The 20,551-nt window shown below is 52.1% G+C and overlaps 1 protein-coding gene and 1 long non-coding RNA gene across 9 annotated transcripts in view; one reads left to right on the plus strand and one right to left on the minus strand.

The window, feature by feature from the left end:
- Positions 1–20,551, minus strand: part of TMEM63C (transmembrane protein 63C) — a 128,324-nt gene that overhangs the window by 17,130 nt on the left and 90,643 nt on the right. For 7 of the 8 annotated variants that reach the window (XM_029950840.1, XM_029950844.1, XM_029950843.1 and 4 more), the window contains 8 exons: positions 17,688–17,925; positions 17,100–17,179; positions 16,639–16,720; positions 11,758–11,795; positions 5,900–6,042; positions 4,516–4,564; positions 2,203–2,311; positions 375–448 (listed from right to left, as the gene is read on the minus strand). In XM_029950840.1, the coding sequence (XP_029806700.1) occupies positions 375–448; positions 2,203–2,311; positions 4,516–4,564; positions 5,900–6,042; positions 11,758–11,795; positions 16,639–16,720; positions 17,100–17,179; positions 17,688–17,837 (725 nt within the window). In that variant the 5' untranslated portion in view covers positions 17,838–17,925. The remainder of the gene's footprint in view (positions 1–374; positions 449–2,202; positions 2,312–4,515; positions 4,565–5,899; positions 6,043–11,757; positions 11,796–16,638; positions 16,721–17,099; positions 17,180–17,687; positions 17,926–20,551) is intronic. The other variant, XM_029950842.1, reaches the window with a different exon arrangement.
- Positions 7,580–14,116, plus strand: LOC115301161. The gene is made up of 2 exons (XR_003912997.1): positions 7,580–7,688; positions 13,610–14,116. It is a non-coding gene; the product is annotated as an uncharacterized LOC115301161 (long non-coding RNA).

A 20,551-nucleotide genomic window follows, 5' to 3' on the forward strand; every position in this document is an offset into this window, starting at 1 on the left:
TAGAAATTGCTGCCCGCGAGAGAGAATTAGCTTCTGGGGCTAGGACCTTAAGTCACAAAAGATGCTCCAAGATGACTGGCTCTAGAAAACTCTGATCCAGGAGCTTGCTGGCATTGGTTGGAGGAACAAGGGAAGGAAAATTACACCCACTACACGCATGCCTTGTGGGAAATCCCTTGACTTCAGAAAGCCTGCTCTAGCCACAGGGCCTCCCCCATTCTGGAAAGCTAATCCTGAGCCAAATCCAAGATGAGCTATTACCTGGGGTGCCTCTCTCACTCCACCATCCTATGCCAACCTACTACCCACATGAGGAATCGGGCAGGGTTACTGGGAAGAGGCAATCCATGCTTCAGCCCATTTGGCCGACTTACTGAAAATGCTTCATGATGATTTCTGGGTCTTGGATGTCCGTGGGGACATAGGTAATCATTAGTGTCCTGGTGACCTAAGTGGGGAAGGCAAATGGAGAAAGAAGAGTGTGTTTACACAGGACTCCTGGATGTCTGGGTCTTAGGTGGCCCAGAACTATCTGGAATAGGCTTGCTACTCAACCTACTGGGTAAGCTCAAGATGTTCAGTGCCAGCTTCCCTGGCCTGTGTCCCTGGGGCCAGCAGGCTGGGGACTGTGGGAAGCTGCAGGCAAGCACTCCCCGTTACTCTCTGTGATCCTGCTGGGGTCCCTGCTAAGGAGGGGTGAGGTCAAGGGAAAAAGCGCCAGAGGCTATCTACCATGCAGGGGAGGGACAGCCAGGGGCTGCTCACGCTCCTGGCCTCCCCATGGCTCCGCTGTGCCGCCAGGAGTCTTGTGAGGTCAGTGGGGGCGTCTCCAACATTACACTGGGCAGGGTGTTAGGAGGTGAGCTAGACTCTGGGGAGGTGATGCGGAAGCCCTTCAAACTTCACATTTTATTCTGTGAGTGGGAAATGTCTTCCCGAGCCATCCCCTCAGGGTGACAGTGAGCTTCGAGAGATAGGGATCTCGGTAGAAGCTTCTGGCAACAAAAAGGAAAGCTGACTGAGCAGAGTCCACACAGGTAGGGTTGCCCAAGCTGCTAGGTCTGCAGGCCAAAGCATTCGGAGTAACCTTTCGGGGCATGTGGATTTGGGTTCTGGGTGGGGTAGAGTGTGTCAGTCCTTTAGGACGGGTGGCATCGAGGGAGCTAATCCTGCTCCACCAACACTCTGGATGGCTGAGGCTGGACCCATGATGTTGGTCTTCACGGTTTCCCTTTCCCACCACAGCCTGGATGGCCTGCACACCCTTCCCTTGCTGGGGCCGGTGTAGGTGTGGGTGCGGTTGGGGGTGCAGGTGAGGAGGGGGGTACGAGTGTGGGTGCAGCTCAGGCAGGCAGCCCTTCGAGCCCACCCGGGGCCACATCTGTCCACCCTGGGGGCAACTGTCCACTTCAAGCCCTAGGACTGCCAGTGCCAGTGAGCAAGATGTGACGAGTTAGAGCCCCAAATGCAGCCTCCACTGCTGATGGACGGGTTGGTGGGAAAGTGTCCAACTGCCCCCTCCCCAGGCTGGGAAAACTCGAGGGTGCATGTTCTGCCTGACTCCCAGGCTGCCCGAAGTGTGGGCCTGTTCTTTAACTGCTGCCTCTTATCTGCATCTTCTCTCTCCCACTCCCCTCCCCCAGGTTCTTCCTAGAATCACTCTCAAAACAGGTGAGTGCTGTGCCATCCCTTATCTTACAGCCTGCTTGGGAGGTGGGGTGGGGTGACCCAAACCAGGACAGTGAGAATACTGGGCCAGGACTTGGGGACTCTGACCTCGGATACTGTGGAAGGGCAAGGGACTTGGGCATTACCCAGCAGGGGGCACTGAGCACTTAGGACAGAAGCCCCCCTGCTGGCCCAGGGGTTTGTCAACCTTTTATCTGCGGACAGTGGGGGCGCAGCGGTCTTTGGAGAGGGGACCAGGCAACAGGGGCATAGAGGTAGAGGCACCTGGGAGCAGCTATTTGCCAGCCTGCTCGAGAGTTTCAGTGGCTTACCAACGAGGACACTGTGCTAGGGGCCAGGTGCTGATTCACTGGGCTAAGGGCAGGAGGCTTGCACCACTCAGGTAAGACTGCCCCTTACTGGGGTGCAGAATGCCCATCTGGGGTGCCCCTGAAGACTGGCAGTGGGATGGTCCAGCTGGGGAGGGCTCTGGCTGGGAGGGAGCAGTTCTGGGAGTCCAGTTCGCTTACTCACCTTGTAGCTCTTCTTGGGCACAAACCCTAAACAGTGATGAGCCATGAACAGGAGGTTAATGATGAAATAGAGGAAGGAGAAGCAGCTGTGCAGCCACAGGACCTTACTCCTGCCGGGAACAAGACACAGGAGGCGTGAGACCACCCTCCCCCACCCTGTCCAGTTCTCCCCTGGGCCACCTTCTGGTGTTTCCAGACACTGGGACACCTTGGAAGGGGATGGCCATGGTAAGAAGCAGGTGCCGCATGTCAGCTGCTAATGGCTAACATTTATTGAGTGCTTACTACATGCCAGACCCAGGCTGGGACTAGATGCTTTATGTACGTTTTCTCGCTAGACTCTAGCACCATACGAGGGTGGTACTGTGACTGTCTTCATTTGATCAGAGTAGCGGATGGCCTGGCTGAGGTCACTGTGGCAGTGCTGGGAGGTGAGCCTGGGGAAGAGGAGGTGCTCGGCTCCTCACTGCAGTGCCGCACTGCTGGTGGCCATGGCTCAGGCTCCCATGGCTGCCTGGCAGCCCACGTGGGGGGGCCATCCGACCTCTGTGGCGAGGGACAGCGGGTCAAACTCGTGCCCAGAGGGAGGAAGGCCCAGCGGGTTTGCTCTGCCTCCCCTGGGGTAGGAAGGGCGGTGGCACTCGGGCTGTGGGCTCAGATGATGTTGTCCTCAGGCATCGGGCCAAGCTGACTGTTCAGAAATAGGGCCCACCTTATTTGGTGCGGTCTGAGGAGAGAAAAGTTGGCTCGCTTCAAAAGATCTCCTCGCCACTCATCCTAGCGCCTGACATTTCACGTACCATCCCCCACCCAGCTAGGTGTCTTAGTCCTCCATTCCTCAGAGTGGCCAAGTTTCTATGGTCTCTAAGGAACATTCCAACTCTCTGCCAACATGGATTTATGGATTTTGAAGGTTTTTCCTGCCCTGTTAAAATTAACATCTTGGGGATGCACGGGCGACTCAGTTAAGCCTCCGACTTCAGCTCAGGTCATGATCTCATGGTTTGTGAATTTGAGCCCCACATTGGGCTCTGTGCTGACAGCTCAGAGCCTGGAGCCTGCTTCAGATTCTGTCTCTCTCTCTCTCTCTCTCTCTGCCCCTCCCCAACTCATGCTCTGTCTCTCTCAAAAATAAACATTAAAAAAATTTTTTTAAAATTTTTTCTGTTTTTTAATTTATGTTTGAGAGACAGAGAGAGACAGCGCGAGCAGGGGAGGGTCAGAGAGAGAGGGAGACACAGAATCCGAAACAGGCTCCAGGCTTTGAGCTGTCAGCACAGAGCCCGACATGGGGCTCAAACCCACAAACTGTGAAATCAAGACCTGAGTCAAAGTCAGACACTGAACTGACTGAGCCACCCAGGTGCCCCTAAATTTTTTTTTAATAAAAATAAATAAAAATTAACATCTTGTTGGGAAGGTGTAGGCACCACACCCCAGTGGCTGGCCTGGGAGAAGCTGGTGAATTCTGCTCTGCTGTTGGCAGCACTGGGGGGAGGAGATGGCTGGAAGGGGAGCTAAAGGGATGCCACACCCCCATTCTGCTGATCTGGGGAGTATGACGGATTGCAGGAGGCAGGGGTGAGGGGCTGGGGTGGGGCAGGAGTGTGTGAACCCACACTCACACCTGCTGCTCTCAGCTTTGTCAGGAAGTCAGCCACACCGGCTGAGACACCCAGGGGGCCTGTTTGCTCAGCATGGACCGGCTGGACCACATCTGGCTCAGTACAAATTGATTTGGCCACCAATCAGGTTGGCTGCTGTTGAAATCCACGAATCATGTCCACCAGTTCTTCCTCCTCCATGGACTAGTAATGAGCCGGGGTGGGTGTGCAGTGCCCCAGACCCAGGGCCAGCTAACAGCAGAGGTGGGGCATGAACCTGGGTCATGTGGCCCCTCAGCCCCTCTGCTGTGGGAATCAGGTCTACACTTTATTCGATTATGTGAGGGTTAACTTGCACTATTTTGTGGGCAGGAAATAATACCTTAAGCTTCTGCTGGCTACAGGGTTTTTGCCACTTGGGAGCTGGACATATTAAACAAACAGGACCGTCTTTCCAAGTCTTCAGGAATGGCCAGTTTGGGTCGTTCTACCTACTACAGATATGGGGACACTGAGGCAGCAAGAGTCCTGTTGCCGCGCCCCCGAGAGAACATACCTTCTGGCCTCCCACTCAGTACACAGATCCTAAGGAAACCAGGCCTTTCTTAGCAGCAAAGCAGTGCCCATGTTTTTGACCCACACGTTGGACCTTGCCCCCCAACCAGTGCCCCCAGCCAGTAGAGCAGGAGGTAAGAAGGGCGGGTACCTACTCTATGGAGACATTGACAATGGTGGTCCGACCGAAGTGACTATTCCAATCTGAAAGAGAAGAAAGTGACTGACCTCAAGGCTGATTCTTTGGTCGAATGAGTTGAGGGCGGGGGGTGGGGGTACTTGAATTCAAGGTTCCCAAATGAATGCCTGGGGTCTAGAGGTGCTTGCCCACATCCTGCCTTTCCTTCTTGTTCCCCAGAACTTGCCAAGTTGGGGCTCTACAGGCAAGCTTGATGAGGCGTTCCCAGTGCCCAGCTGGAACAAGGCAGACACCAGTACGTGCTCAGTCAAGGAGCCCGGGGCCCCAGCCTGAGTGGAGGGAGATCAGCACCACTGTTACCACTGGCAACGCAACAAGAAGGTCACTGCCTCATTCCCACAGAGGAAAGCCTTCTGGCAAAATGTATTAGTTTGCCAGTGTAGACATCTCTGGGTGTTATGAAATGTATTCAGAAGTCCTGTGTTGATATAGTATGTATATGTTATATATAATATAACGTATCCTTGCCACACACAAGCTCTTAGGAAGAGAACCCGGAAAGACAGAAGTCTCTTACCCTGGTAGTGGTATTTGGTGGCACAGACATTGTGTGCTACCTTGAATTAACGGAGGCCTGCCTCTGGCTGAGGAGAAACAGACACCTGAAGGGTCGGGGCTCCACTGGCTGCCACCTGGGCACTTACGGTGCTACACTTCGCCACTTCGTTGAACAGCCCTCAGCTCTGTCCATCCTCACATTTCTAAGTGACATACTGGCTGTTATGCACTGAGCACTCACTATGTTATCTCCCAATCCCCATGACCGCTGGGGATCCCAGGCCTGGGGAGACTGACTCACTGAATAGAAAATGAAATCATTTGCTAGACTGAGCAAAGGTATTTTCTGGGAAGCAGACTTGGGGAGCCAAGATTTTTCTTTGAAGCCCAAGCTCACACCCACCTTGTCATTCTGTCAAAAGGACCGACTTATAAACAAGTGTGGTTAGACCTCCTACACTTCCAGTGCCGCGTCTGTCACAGCGGGCATGGGGAGAGATCAAGGTCAGGGATCTTTGCAGTAAGTCACACGCCAGAAAAAGGCCTCTGCAAAGACCTGGCAAGATGTACTGTGGGATCACAAATAAACATTCCATCCCAGACTGAACTAGTCCTGCGTGTCTGCCACATGCCAGGTCCCGGGCCAAACTTGTGATGAAGGACACCTCGTGTCCAGTCTCCACACGGGAGGACAGAAGTTTGGGTTGTCCTAAGGTCACACAACTAGTTTTGAGATGTGGAGTTAAATTTTACTAGACTACCAAGACCCAAGCTGTGCCCTGCCTAGCAGGCTGCCCCTGAGGTCGCGTGGCCAGGCACAGGGCACATAGAGCTCTGCCTACCCAGAACGGTTCCCGTGTAGTTGATGGGCAAGATGATGCCCAAGGAGGGGATGCAGAGGATGAGCACAAAGATGATGAGGTGATACTGGAACATGATGTAGATGCGGGCATCATCTCCACACTTGCTAATTAGATCCTCGTTCCTGGAAGAGACACACAGACAAGGACAGTCCTTAGAAGCCAGTGTGGTCACAGCCTCACTTGGGGGGAGGTAGAGAGAAGGAAGAGACGATTATCAACCTACCCCCGAGTTTTCATTGTTTTTTTTTTTTTTTAGAAATATCACCCTTCATCTCAAAGCCTCTGTTCTACCTGAAATGTGTTTCACTGAATTTCACAGGCATATCAAGGGCAGAAGTGACGTTACAGACACACCCTTGGGAATCCAGAAGCACATTTGGAATCAAGCATTCATTCCATGTTTTATTGCTTCTTCATACATTTTGAGTGCTCGCCACGGTGCACGGACCAGACAAACCGCTTCTGAGCTCAAGATGCACTCTACTTTTTAAAAAGTTGTTTCTTTTAATGTGTCAGTTAAAAAGGAATTCTTAAAACCACAAAGAGATATCGCTCCACCCTGCCACATTCGCCCAAGTTAGAAAGTCAGACAACACCAATGTTGGCAAGGGTATGGGGGCACTGGGAGCTCTTCCACACTCATGGGCATGACTCCGGCAGAGCCACTTTGCAAAGCAGTTGGTATTATCCAAGGAAATTGAATATATGCACACACTATGCTCTAGTAACTCCATGTCTGGTATTATTCCCAGTAGAAACACATGAACATATCAAGAGACATTCTAAGAATCTCATAGATGCCTTGTTTATAACAGCCTCAAACAACCTAAGTGTTTACCAAAGGTGGAAATGGATGCAAGAATTGTGAGATATATGTGTATATGTATATATATGTAACATTGTATATGTAATGAAATACTATACAGAGATAACGATTAATGACCATAGCTAAACCTTACAATGTGAGTGAAAGACCCAGACACAAATAGTACATACTGTATGTTTTCATATGCAAAGTTCAAAAATTGGCAATATAGGGGCGGCTGGGTAGCTCAGTCGGTTAAGCATCCGGCTTCGGCTCAGGTCATGATCTCACGGTTTGTGGGTTCGAGCCCCGTGTCAGGCTCTGTGCTGACAGCTAGCTCAGAGCCTGGAGCCTGCTTCAGATTCTGTATCTCCCTCTCTCTCTGACCCTCCCCTGCTCGCACTGTCTCTCTCTGTCTCTCAAAAACAAAAATAGGCAATATAGAACTATGGAGCTAGAAGTCAGGATACTGGTTGCCTCTGGAGACGGGAGGCGATGGAGGTCGGGAGGGGCAGGATGTTCCAGAGCTTGATCTGCTTTGCTGCAATTGAACTGGACACTTGTTTTTTGTGCACGTTTCCATGTGTGTGTTGTACTGCAATAAAAATATCTAAAAGAATGGGGAGCCTGGATGGCTCAGTTGGTTCAGCATCTGACTCTTGATTTCAGCTCAGATCATGATTCCAGGGTTGTGGGATTGAGCCCTTGGGGCCCCACACTGAACGCAGAGCCTGCTGGAGAGTCTGTCTCCCCCTCCCTCTGCCCCTCTCTCCTGCTCATGCTCTCTCTCTCTCTGTCGAAAGGAAGGAATGAATGAACGAATGAACGAAAAAAAAAGAAAAGAAGAGAAAAGAAAAGAAAGCAATACATGCTTATTATAGAAATTTGGGGGAATACAAAGGAGAAGAAAATCATTCATCCAGAATCTCATCTAACCCAAGATAATGACTACTAAGCACCTCGGTAAGTCTCCTAGTTTTCTGTTATGCTTGTTTATTTAGTGCCTATAGTATAAACAGCATTTGATGTATTGTTGTTTTGCTTAGCATTTAGTCTTAAGCTCTGATTCCCGACATGTTGTCTAAATGTTTTCATGGCCGTGCAAAATAATGGCGACAGTGGCCTCCATTTTTGGAGCAGTGGTTCACACCCAGCACCAAGGTGGGTGTACCATACTTTACTCAACCTCGCTCTCTGGTCAGGCTTGTGGGCTGTACAGCTTCTAGCATCAAGTCCAGGATTCACATTTGTTTTTATTTTACTGAAAAATTTTTTACACATTTATTTTTGAGAGACAGAGCATGAGTGGGGGAGGGGCAGAGAGAGAGAGACACAGAATGTGAAGCAGGCTCTAGGCTCAGAGCCTGGTTAAGGGGCTCCAACTCATGAACCGTGAGATCTTGACCTGAGTCAAAGATGGACGCTTAACTGACTGAGCCACCAAGGCGCCCCTCAGATTTATTTTTAAACCACACTATAAAGAGCATATATTCGAGGCTTTTCAATATTCCCCATTTAGGGAATTATTTAGAGCTCTTGATGCTTTTTAACTGTGAGCAGTTAAAATACTTCCTGCCCTGGACTTGAGAATTAAATCCCAAGAATGGGGTGGGTGGGAACTGGTGAGAGGCTGGGTGCTGGGCAGCAGGGAAGGGGGGAGGGTCGTGCGGCAGGCTTGGGTGCCAAGTTCTGACACCTGACAGAAATGGTGTGCCTGAGGTGCGATGGAGCGAGAGAGCCTCCCACCTCACCGCCTCACCGAGGGAGCAGAGGACTCTGGGCAGGACCCACAAGAACACAGGAATTCCCTTCCTGCTCCTCCTTGGGCCCAATGCTCCCTCCCCAGCGGAAGCTCAGGGATACCCAGCAGCCAACTTACAGCTCCGGGGGTGGGGGAGCCCGTATTTCTGAGCCTGTCTGGATTCCCCTACTCCATTCTCTCCTCTTCCCAACCACTGTTGAAGGCACCGCCACCACAATGTCCCAGCCGCCCCCCTCATCCTCACGATTCTCGTCTTGGCTCTACTGGCTTCCTTCCACTGCCTCTTCCTGGAGACCTACTGTATCCACTGCCCCCTCTCCTCTTCACCTTCACATCCGCCTCTCTCCACGCCCTCTCCCAGTTCTTCCCCCTGGAACCACAACCGGGTTCAAGTGCACACTGGGCTAGTCCCAAAGAAAACAAGAAACTCCTCACGCCTCCACTCCCAGACCTGCTTCCCCTCAAGTTCCAGCCAAGGTCTTTGCCTCCCTCCTACTGTCCACCTCTCCCTCTGCCTCTACTTCTGGGATGTCTTATCCTGGAACTGCCGTCCCAAACGAGACCCAAATCACTGAAGTCCACGTCCTTTTCCTTACTCTCAATCCACTCAACTTGCAGGCCGGCTTCACGAAGCCCTTGGCTTCAGTGAGTCCAGGCCCTGGGGGCTTCCACCTCTTCCTCCTGCCCCAACCACACTTTCCCTCCGGCCTTTTCTGACCTTGCTTCCCACCTCAGGTGACCAACCTGCTCAACTGTGACTTTGTGCGCCCATCTCCCAGGCCGCGATCTTCTGCTCTGACATTTCTCTGCTCTGACCTTTCTCCAAAGCTTTAACCAGCCCTGTTTTTCAGCAGCTTGCCAGTCAACTCACAGGTTTGCCCTGGCCATATCTCCTCATTCCCCCAACTCATCATATCCATCATCTCCCAGCTAGTGGCACTGCTCTTCTCTCCAGAAACTGGACTTGGAGTGGTCCAGATGGAGGCCAGTAAAGACCACAGCCCGTGGATGGTAGCCCCATGATCTCTCTCCATAGGTCTCCTCCCCTGGTCGCTATGGCCTCCTACCTTGACACTGAAAATGCCTCGTTAGGTGCTCACCTTACCTCTGGACTTTCTCAACCTCCAGTCACCCCGCCCCCCATTCTCCTGCCTACACACGTGATCATTCTCAGTATCCTGCTCAAACACAGGAACTGGCTTTCTACTGCCTCTAGGATCAAAGCCCCAGATTCTCAGCATGGCAGTCAAGATCCCAGCTGATCCTTCCAGCCCAATCTTCAGCCTCTCTCTTGTCATGTATCCTTGCTTCTAGCCACACTAGACTGACCATTTCTGGACGCTCCCTACCCATCTCTGCCCCAAGCCTCCACTTATGTAGTCTTTTATTTGTGATGGGCCCTAAACTGGGTATAGAGTGGAAATTCTTCCCATCCTTCAAGGCCTAGCTCAAAGCTTGCTTCTCCTGAATGCCATAGTTGGAATTAATTTCTTGCCCTCCCCAATGTCCCTTGTACAGGAATTATAACTCCCCATTATGAATTATATTTAGTGAGTCTTGTTAACCTTTGCCTCTCCAACCAGACTTCATGGGCTCTGTACACTGGGACTCTGGCTTCCTTGTCCCTGGTCAGTAAATGTATTATAGCTGTCTTCTAGACACTGTTCTCAAAGGGCAGGATGCATAATGCAACGCCCAGCCTTACTCCTTTCCTGGATGATGTGTTCCCGATGGAGGCACCTTTGGGTGGAGAAGGGTGGGGGGAAGAGGATTCTCACCTAGAAACACGCACTACTGTGCACACTGCCTTCCACTGACCTCCAGGTCCGGGTATGCACACATGAGACCCATCATTCATAAATTTGCTAAACCCAGGAAGCCACAGGCAGCCTGTATGGCCTCCCAGGGTAACCAGCTCCAAGTGTTCATACACGTTATTGATTATTTAAACATTTAAAAAATTGGTAAATACTTGTTGAAAGGAAAAAAGTAAATTCCCTTGACAAGGATTGCCTCTGCAGGAGGTGGACTTCCAGGTCTGTCTTCATGAAAATATATTTAACATGAGCTTGTGCATGTTTGAAAACTTGCCAAAGCAACACCAGAGAAGGTGCCAAGAAATAAAATGTTTCCCCTCCACTCTCCTGACATGTGGCTAAGATCCCCAAACCACACACAAATCAGCTGTATCACTTCCTAGAGACTCCGATGTATGATGAAGCCTGACCGGGAGGCAAGGCCATGGACACTCCCCCAAGAGGGGTTCAAGCCCAAACACCAGAGGCCAATGGTCCTAAGCTCACTTCAGGGTTCCCAGGGCTCAGTCAGGGTGCCTCGTGCCCCCTTCAGCAGGTCTGGAGGAAGGGAGGTGCCCTGAGGTGGCCCATGGGGGTGAGATGGGGTCTTGGAAAAACATCTGAATGCTCCCAGCCAGAGCCTGACTGGTGGGTGGTAGAGGCACACGCAAGAGGAAGGCCTATGAACCTTTGCCAAAGAAGCAAATTAGCAGGTGCAATCAGGCCCCTTGCTGCAGGTGGCTTCTGAGGGGCGGTGAGGCTGTGCCCTAAGGCAGGCATCACCAGGCAAGAAAGGACACTGGAGGAGGGTTTTGAAAGGTGGACAGGGCAGGACAGATGGGGGATGTTTAGGGAGCACCCAGGAATGTACAGGGCTATGAGTGGAGGCAGAACCACATGCACAGACATGCTTGTGTGTTCACACACACACACAGTGGGGGCAGAGTGTTCTGGTAAGCGCTCAGTGGAAGCAGGGCAGAATCAGAGGTGTGCATCAGAATCATGAAGCATGGGGTGATTAGAAGAAAACAGGTGACTTGGGGGTCTTTCTCCTTGCCAAGGGGGGGTCTGGCCCTCAGAGATCCAGAAGGCAAGGTGAGCAAGAGGCCGTCCCTCTATAATCAGTGCTGAGGCAAGAGGGAGTGTGCGTTCTGCCTGGCATTTTCTTTTCCATTTCAATATGATGAATGGTGTTCACAGAAATAAAGCAAATAGCAATGCAAGAAGAATTTCTTTTTCCTAGTGTGGAACTCATAAAAGCATTTTTATAAGCATGAGAACATGGTCCTTTCCTGAGGGCTGTGGGCTGTGTGCAGGTCCCATTTCACCCACTGTCACCCAGAAAGCATCCCCTGCTGGGGCAAGGCCTAGGTGGTCAATGCAGAGTGCAGAGTAGGGTAAAGAGCACAGGCCGCACCCCCATCAACACCCAAATACAGGCGCTGTCACAAGCTCGGAAAGTTTAGGCACTTACTTCATGGTGATGGTGTTGAAGAACCAGGAATAGAAGCCCTGGGGAAAAAGGAGAGAATGTGTGAGAAAAACCCAGGCCCAGGCCTGCTCTGCTCAGCTGTGGGAACCCAGGCAATGCGAGGCAGTGTCTGCAAGGGCCTCCTGCCAGGCAAGAGATGGCAACGAGAAAGAGCATGGGTCCTGGAAGGAAGTGGGCTCCATCTGGAAGCGGTGGTGACTGTCCAGGGAGAGGTGTCCCTGGAAGTGAGCTGTGAAGTTGACATTCCTGCCATGTGGCATCCCTGTCAAAGGCAATGGGAGCTGAGTGGGTCTTGGGTCAAAGGGAGGGAAGGGACCATCTGTAAGGCCGACATTATCTAGTTTCCATCTGTCCTTCATTGCTTCCTCCTGGGAAATGTCCCCCCATGCATGTGGCCTGGTGGGCTGTCCTTAAAGTGGTCAGCTGATCAATGGGAGCATGACCCAAGTGGGGCCAATTGAAATTCTCTTAAGGGATTGATAGGGGTTTTGGGAGAGAAGGTCTGTCTCCATCTGAACTCCTGCACCTTGGAGAACACCATGGGACAGTGGCTTGGTGTCATCCTCGATGCTACAGGCAGAGCTTGTCTGAGAAAAAAAAAAAAAGCTAGCCACTTCTCTTTGGATTTCCCTCCACTCAAGCCATGTATTACCTTTTTTTTTTTTTTTTTTTAACACTGGTTTGAGCTGAATTTCTTCTCCTACATCTGAGAGTCTTTGTTGGGGCGTCTGGGTGGCTCAGTTGGTTAAGTGTCTGACTTAAGCTCAGGTTGTGATCTCATGATTCGTGAGTTTGAGCCCTGTGTCCAGTTCTGTGCTGACAGCTCAGAGCCTGGAGCCTGCATTGGATTCTGTCTCCCTCTCTCTTTGCCTCTCCCCCACTTGTGTTCCTTCCCTCTCTCTCTTCCTCTGCCTCTCTCTCTCTCTCCCAGAAATAACCCTAGGGAAAGGCAGCCTCAGCCATGGAGGTGATGGGAGGCCTCGAAAGGAAGTCTGCTTGGGAAGAGGGTGCATGATGATGAGCTGGGGCCCATGGCCCTAAAAGCCTCCAGATCTGATAGCTGGTTAAGTCGCCCTAGTGCATGCTCCCTTCCAGGATCCTCTACAGTTTAGGAAAATCTTGCAAAAGGTTACAACTCTTGACTGACTGCATTTGATCACAAGTACATCAATGAAGCAGGCAGGTCCCCTGCACCACGCTGACTGCAGAAGGGTATTTCCCAAAAGGAAGCAATAGGGGTCAGGCAAGCAAGAAACACAAGGAAGTTCCTTGCTCCCTTCGGTAATAAGACCCACCAAGTCCCCTTCCCCGTGTGGGGTTGATGGGTCAGATGTCCACATTGGGAGGAACTGTGTCCTCAGTTATGTCTTGGGGAACTAAAATAAAGACAGATGATAACCAGATGTGAGTCACAGCAATGAAGGGGACAAGCATGCTGGTGGTCTGGATTGGGAAGTCATGAGTTGCTAAACAGGAGTTGGGCTGAGGGCTGAGAGTCTGATTCTCCTTGCACTTGAGAGTCTTTCTCCACCACCCACCTGTGGGCAAAGGGGGTGGGATTTATTTAGGGTTACCCTAAATAAATGGATGATGGTGCCCAGTGGTCATGCACGGTGGAGGACACACCTTCCTAGGAGTCACTACCACCCTTTCTATGGCAGGTGCAAAGGTGTCCACCCCACGGGCCATGTTCAAGTCCTGGCACTCACACAGGACAGGACTGTCCTTGAGAGGGCAGAGGTCATGAGTAGAAGCGTGGCCTGTGAACCTGTGAAAACTGCATGGAGGTAGATGCGTGAGCGAGCATGTGTGCCGTCTCTCTCCTCTCTCACAGACGACAGGCACACATGTGCCCATGTGCTCCCTGGGTATACACCACAGCCACAGAAGGCACGACCCGTTCAGAAGCCTGAGCACCTGAACAGCAGGCCTGACCAGCAGATGCCACCTCTCTTCCCACCCCACCCCTGCAGGAAAGGACCACAAGGTTCTGGGAGGCAGCCCAGCTGACAAGGCTGAGTGACGGTGGTCAGTTCATTGTGCCTCCCTTGCTGGCCCCAAACTCCTCACTCCCACCACGTGAGGTAATGACCTGTGTGCTTCACCCACGCCGCTCGGCCTGGCCGAGGCCCTAGCATCCTGGCTGGGGCATCCATGGGCCACCTCACCCAGACTTTCTCCCTGCCTGTCTCATTTCTACCTCTGCAGTTTGACTGCCTCACTGCTGCCATAACAGTTCCTCAGATATTTTTTTAAATAAATGATCTTTTTGCCATTGTACCCAAAAAACCCCAACCAAAGCAATGCTTCCAAAAATAAACCTGAGAGCCAATCTGGTAAAGTAGGCATGACTGTCCCTGTTCTATGGAGAAATTCGAAGGGACAAATCTGCCTTAACCCACCCCCCCCCACCAGCTCGGGGCAGATCCTGGCAGCTCAGGGGACCAGGTCTCTTGGTGGAATGACAACGGGAGGAATATGGCTCTACTCACTCACTGCCTCCAACAAGCAACAAATCAGATGCTGGGTACACGGCAGGTTGGCCTGGGTGGGGGGACAGCAGGGGGCAAGACCAGGTCAGGGCTGCTCTCTCTGGGGGATCAGAGACACTGGACCAATCCGGTAGATGAGGGCCTGTTACAGACTGGGTTAAGAGCTCTGAAGAAAAGCAATGCATTTTCCATGCATGTAGAACAAAAGATCTGGACCCACAAGGCGGGTGGGGCTCCTGGGGAGGTGGACCCCTGAACAAAGGGGAAGTGTGTTAACTTGAGCAAGGCCACTGGGGAGGGGGAGAGGGACAGGCAAGTGAAAGGTCCTCTGGAGGGAAGGAGGTGGCACCTTTGAGGATCTAAAAGGTGGCTACTGTGGCCAGGGATCAGGGAGTTGAGAGGCAAGGACAGATTGGACAGGTAGGCAAGAGACCAAAGCACGAGGCCATGGCAAGGCACCTGCACTTTATTCCAAGAGCACTAGGGAGCCACTGAAGGTTTATGCAGGGGAATGTGTATCCCCACTTATGGGGATCACTATGGATGCAGGTGGAAAATGGGTGGGGCAGGACACAGGTGTGGACACATTGGTTAGAGCCCACCCTGCCCACCGAGGGTGATGGGGGCCTGGACTGGGGGGCGGTGGGAGCAGTGGAGAGAAACAAGATGGGAGGGTGACAGCAATACAACTTGGTAACAAACTGGCTGTATCTGGGGGCCTGGGCCAGACCCAGGGGGTGCACCTGGGTGGGTGGTGGGCAGAGCCTGAAACCCGGGATCTAGGAACAGGTGGGTAGAGGGATGTCGTGGTATGTTTTGAACATACTGAATTCCAAAGGCGTTTACAATCTCCCTGTGGAGACATTTTGAGGGCCACTGATAAATGTGTCTAGAGCCCGAGGGAGGTTTAGCTGGAGACAGAAATTTAGGAGGGTTCTGCGTAGGGGTGGCGGGTGAGGTGGTAAGTCTGGGTGACATCACCCAGGGGAGGGAGGGGGAGGTCTGGGACCAGCTGAGGGAAACCCCAGCGGCGGAGGAGCCTGCAGAGGGGATGGAGAGGAACAGACAGGTGGCAGAGAGTGTGATGTCACAGAAGCAACCGGAAGTATCTGTTCAAGAAGGGAAGGTGGTCTACAGGGCCGGATGTTTCAGATAGATCAGAGGAGACAAGAACTCAGCAAAGTCCTTCGGATTTCATGGCCTGGGACAACCAATGACTTGTCTGGGCAGAACGGAGGGGTGGGGTCGAGGACGGAGGGGTGGGGTCGAGGAGGAAGTGGGAGAGAGAGAGTGGACGGCACAGGGGCAGACCGCTCTTGCACTTCTGCTGTGACAGGGCAGAGGCAGACGGGCAGTGTGGGCCATGGGGGGGGGGGGGGCCCACAATCGTTCCTGATGCCATTTGGAACTCTCCAGCTCTGTGCCATGACTGTGGGGTGCCTTCCTTGTCCCTTTTTTAATTCATGCACTTGCCACCATCCTATGCGCATCTGTCCACGTGTCTCTCATGCAGAAAGGAAGTCCCACAAAGCAGGACTTGGTCCATTTAGTTCACTGCCCAGGCCCCGGGCCCCAGACCAGTGGTGGCCCACAGCAGGTACGCCATAGTGGCCAGTGAAGTGAACGAATTGGCTCGAGGAACATTAGCATCCGACAGGCAAGAGAAGGAAGAGAAGACTGGGCTCCATCGAGCAGAACTGGCAGGCAGGGGGTTGCAGGAGGCCCTGCCTGATGTCTGGACTCTCCTGTATGAAGTGGGAGGTGAGTCCTTGGCTCAGAGTGGAGGCTCGGATGGGATCAGGACTGTGATGAGGGTTGGAGATTTTAGAAGAGCAGGAAAATTAGTTTTAGAGATTCCTTAAAGGGGCATCTGGGTGGCTCAGTCGGTTAAGGGTCCAACTCCTAATTTTGGCTCAGGTCATGATCCCTCAGTCGTGAGATCAAGCCCCAAGTCAGGCTCTGCACTGAGAGTGGAGCCTGCTTAAGATTCTCTCTCTCTCTCTGTTTGTCTCTCTGTCTCTCTCCCTATCCCTCTCCCCACCCCTGCTTGCAAACTCTCTCTCATCCTCTAAAATAAATTAAAAAAAATACATACTAAATAAATAAATAAAAATAAATAAATCCATTTAGAATATTAGAATTAACTAACTCTTACTTGGCACTCTAGGAGGTAGGAATGATTAATATCTCCATCTTGCTGATGGGGAAACTGAGGCTTGGCGAGGCTGAAGACTTTGTCCAGGGTCACAGGGCTAGACTGGGTGCAGCTGGCTGCAAAGCCACTGATTATGAGCGTGCTCCTTCCTGTGCAAGGCAGGGCCGCTGCCCAGAGCCAGGCACCTGCTGGGCCCGGGCCCACCCCGGTGCTCACCTTGTCCTTGTGCTCCATCTCCAGGGAAATATCCGAAGGAGACGTCTTCTCGCTCTGCTCCCCGTAGATCAGTGAAGTCAGGCTGCCGGCCAGGAAGAGCAGTGAGCAGGGAGGCGGAGGAGAGAGAAGGCCTCGGGGACAGCCTTGCTGTCTCTCCAGCTCCCAGGCCAAGGGCTGCCACACCCTCTGTGCAGTACCAGACACGCCTCAGCTTGTGTGCTGAGCACACAGCTCTGGGTACAGACAGTGATCACCCCTTTTGCCAGGTGCCCAACTTATCTGGGGAGTCACGGGATCCAGAAAGTCTGAGATCTGAGAAAAAAGTGGGCTCATGCCCAGAGATGACTGCCCCGCCCCCAAGTTCCCTTCCTTCACGGAGGGCCAGAGCCAGGCAGGAGTGGGGGATGGCTGGCATGAGGAGTGGCCACACCTCCTCCTCTGGCTCACCCTGACCCCCTCACCTGTCATTGTGAATCAGCAGAGCCAGGCGCCCATAGTCCCACGCAGCTTTCCGGAGGAAGGAGTAAACCAAAATGATGACCTGCAGGCCGGGAAAGGGGATGTGGGATGTGTCTCCTACCTGGCTTCCCCCTGCAACTCCGTGGGGGAGACCCCGTCCTCCAGGTTCCCAGGGGCTCCCCAGGCTCCCCAATAAGTGGCCAGCTCTGTTAGGTAGAGGCCATGCCTTTTTAAAGTCTGGATCCTAGCAGAGTGGGTTCTCAGAGTTTGCTGTGTGAAGGCATCGGGGTCACATCTAGAACTATGCAACAAGAACATCACTTGAAGAAATCAGCAAGGGGAGAGAGAAGGAGGCAGAGTGCACTGGCCAGGTGGCCCCGGACAGTGGCGCGTGCAAAAGAGTCAGGAATTCTGCCAGTTCCTGCAGTTCCCTCTTCCCCGGGTTGCCCTGGGCACGGCTGGCAGTCAGGGAGTCCCCACCACTGTGGCCAGCGTCTTCCCGGAGACCTGAGGCCCCTGCCGCACCGCTTGTGAGGGTTGGATGGTCCACCCCTCGGAGGTCCACCTCAGAGGTGGCGCGTGGGACTTACCACCCACAGGACAACGTTGAGGAACAGCACGGTGGGGATCCCCCCAAAGGGCTGCCCCTGCAGGACGGTGCTCCGGGAATGAAAGCAGTCGTCCGTTGTCAGGTTCTGTTTCTCTCCCACCATATTCAGGTTGCCCAGCGAGGCAGCCATCCTGGGATCTTCCTGGTGACAGAGTGGTGCTTGGGTCAGGACACGAGGAACTCCTCTCACTCTGCAAATGTACAAGCCTGCCGGGGAGCTGGGGGGAGAGGGGTGCAATGAGTACCCATCAGACCCAGCGTCTATGAGGGCCTGTAGCAGGTCAAGGCAGAAGGCTCAGTCCTGAGGGGGCATACAGCCCTACTCTGTAAAAGAACAGCTTCCTAACACTCAGGGCCGTGATGGCAGAAGAGCCCAGGCCCCAAATGCCCTGGAAGAGATTTTATTTTATACCACTTGCTCCCTTTACCAAGAGTTATGAAATGCACATCCAAGTGGATCTTCCTATTTCTACCTTTGTGAAACTTTTCTTGTATATAAATGAACAAACTTCACAATGGCGGGTAGGACCCCAGAGTGGAAATATTTGGGTTGGAGAACAGAATTGCATTCTTGGGATGCCCATGCAGATAAGATCTAACATCCTATGATTCTCTGATCCCGTTTCCAGGAAAGGAAGGTTCCTAAGGCTAAATGAGGTAAAGCTTTAGAGTGCCCAACACATAACAGTGACTTGGTAAATGTCAGTGTCTCCAGGTTGAACTTGAACCAGGGGGATCAGCAGCTGCCCAAGACCTGAGCCAAGCCAGTGAGCCTGAGCACTTTGATGAGACTCAAATGTAGGTCAAGGGCATCAATAGTCTCCAGACTCAGAAGAGTGGGAAGCACAGATGGAAACTGGAAACAACTGGTGGCTGCTTAAGCTTATCTGCAAAGTGTTCTGGTTTTACAAGATCATTCAGGGGCACCTGGCTGGTTCAGTAGGTGCAGCACATGACTCTTAACATCAGGGCCGTGAGTTCAAGCCCCGTGTTGGACATGGAGCCTATTTTTAAAAAAGAAGAAGAACAGGTAAGATTTCAGGGCACCTGGGTGGCTTGGTTGGTTGGACATCCAACTTTTTGTTTTTATTTTTTTCTTAATGTTTATTTATTTTTGAGAGAGAGAGAGAGAGAGAGAGAGAGAGAGAGAATGCACAAGCTAGGGAAGGGCAGAGAGGGGAGGGACAGAAGTTCTGAAATAGGTTCTGTGCTGACAGCAGAGAGCTTGATGTGGGCTCAAATCCATGAACCTTGAGATCATGACCTTAGCCGAGGTGAGATGCTCAACTGACTGAGCTACCGAGGCACCCCGGGCATCCAACTCTTGATTTCAGCTCAGGTCGTAATCTCACGGTTCATGACATAGGGTCCTGCGTTGGGCTCTACACTGACAGCATGGAGCCTGCTTGGGATTCTCTCTCTTTCCCTCTCTCTCTACCCCACCCCCACTTGAGCTCTCTCTCTCTCTCTCTCTCTCTCTCAAAATAAATAAATAAACATTATAAAAAAATCATTCATTTTGGCTCTAGACCTTGTCTCACCCTAGAAATTCTTCACTCCCATTTGAGAAAAGTAGGCTCATTGGCTCATTCATTCATTGATTGATTCAACTAGTATTTAGTGAACAACTGCCTTGTGCCAGACTCATGCTGGTGATTCCTTTGGCACCGAATCCCAGTTCCAGCACTTACTAGTCACCTCGAGCAAGCTACTTAAGGTCTCCCGGCCGCATTTACTCATCTATAAAAGGGGAGTGGTGTTAGTAGCTAGTACTCACTTTGCAGTGCTATTCAGAGGGACAAGTGGGGGCACCCGGGTGCTCAGTCAGTTAAGCACCCGACTCTTGATTTCAACGCAGGTCATGATCTCATGCTTTGTGAGATGAGTCCCATGTCAGGCTTTACACCAACAGCATTGACTCTGCTTGGGATTCTCACTCTCCTTTTCTTTGCTCCTCCCCCATCAATAAATAAATAAACATCTTTTTTAAAAAGGCGGGTATGTGGGTTAAGATTTGTCAGCCATGGAGAGCAATGACTGGGACACATAAATATCACGTAGACACCTGTCAAATGAAAAGTGGACACAGAGCTCCAAGTGGCAAAGTGGATGCTGTCTGGAGTTGGGGAGGCTTGGGAGATGGGGTCGGAGAACAGAGTAAAGGAGAAGAGGGTGATGTGCAGGATAGGGGTCTGGGGCTCCCTGGGGAAACTCACAAAAACAGGGAAACACAAGAAGTCACCCTCCTGCCTGCCGGATATGCATCTAAAGGGAGCAGGGAGCCTCCTGTCTTTTTCTGCTTCCTTCTCTTTCTGCCTGGGATGCCCACAGTTTTATTACCCCTGGTCACTGCTTAACTCATTGACACGAGCATGTTTAGCTAAATATAAACTTAAAAGAGTTTATCCTGAACATGGTAGCTTTTTTTAAAGTTTTTTTTTAATGTTTACTTATTTATTTTGAAAGAGAGATAGTGCAGGGTGAGAAGCAGAGAGAGAATCCCAAATGGGCTCCACACTGTCAGTGCACATCCCCACGCGGGGCTCGATCCCACGAAACCTGAGATCATGACCTGGGCCAGAGTCAAGAGTCGGAGGCTTAACCCACTGAGCTCCCAGGCACCCCCGAACGCGGTACCTTTAACAGCAAGCCTTCTGCCAGAGAAGCCCCAGTAGCATTTCTCTTGGGATTTCTAGCCAATGTGACACGAAGCTACAGTTCTGCTGGTGGCCACCAGGGGAGCCCGCGCTGAGGAAGCCTTTGGGGGAGGGGGGGGCCCGGGGAGAGGAGGAGGGTGCGGGAGGTGCAGGCGAGATCTGAAGGGCTTGATGGGTCCTTCCCTAC

Source organism: Suricata suricatta, chromosome 9, assembly GCF_006229205.1.
Source record: "Suricata suricatta isolate VVHF042 chromosome 9, meerkat_22Aug2017_6uvM2_HiC, whole genome shotgun sequence".
NCBI lineage: Eukaryota > Metazoa > Chordata > Mammalia > Carnivora > Herpestidae > Suricata > Suricata suricatta.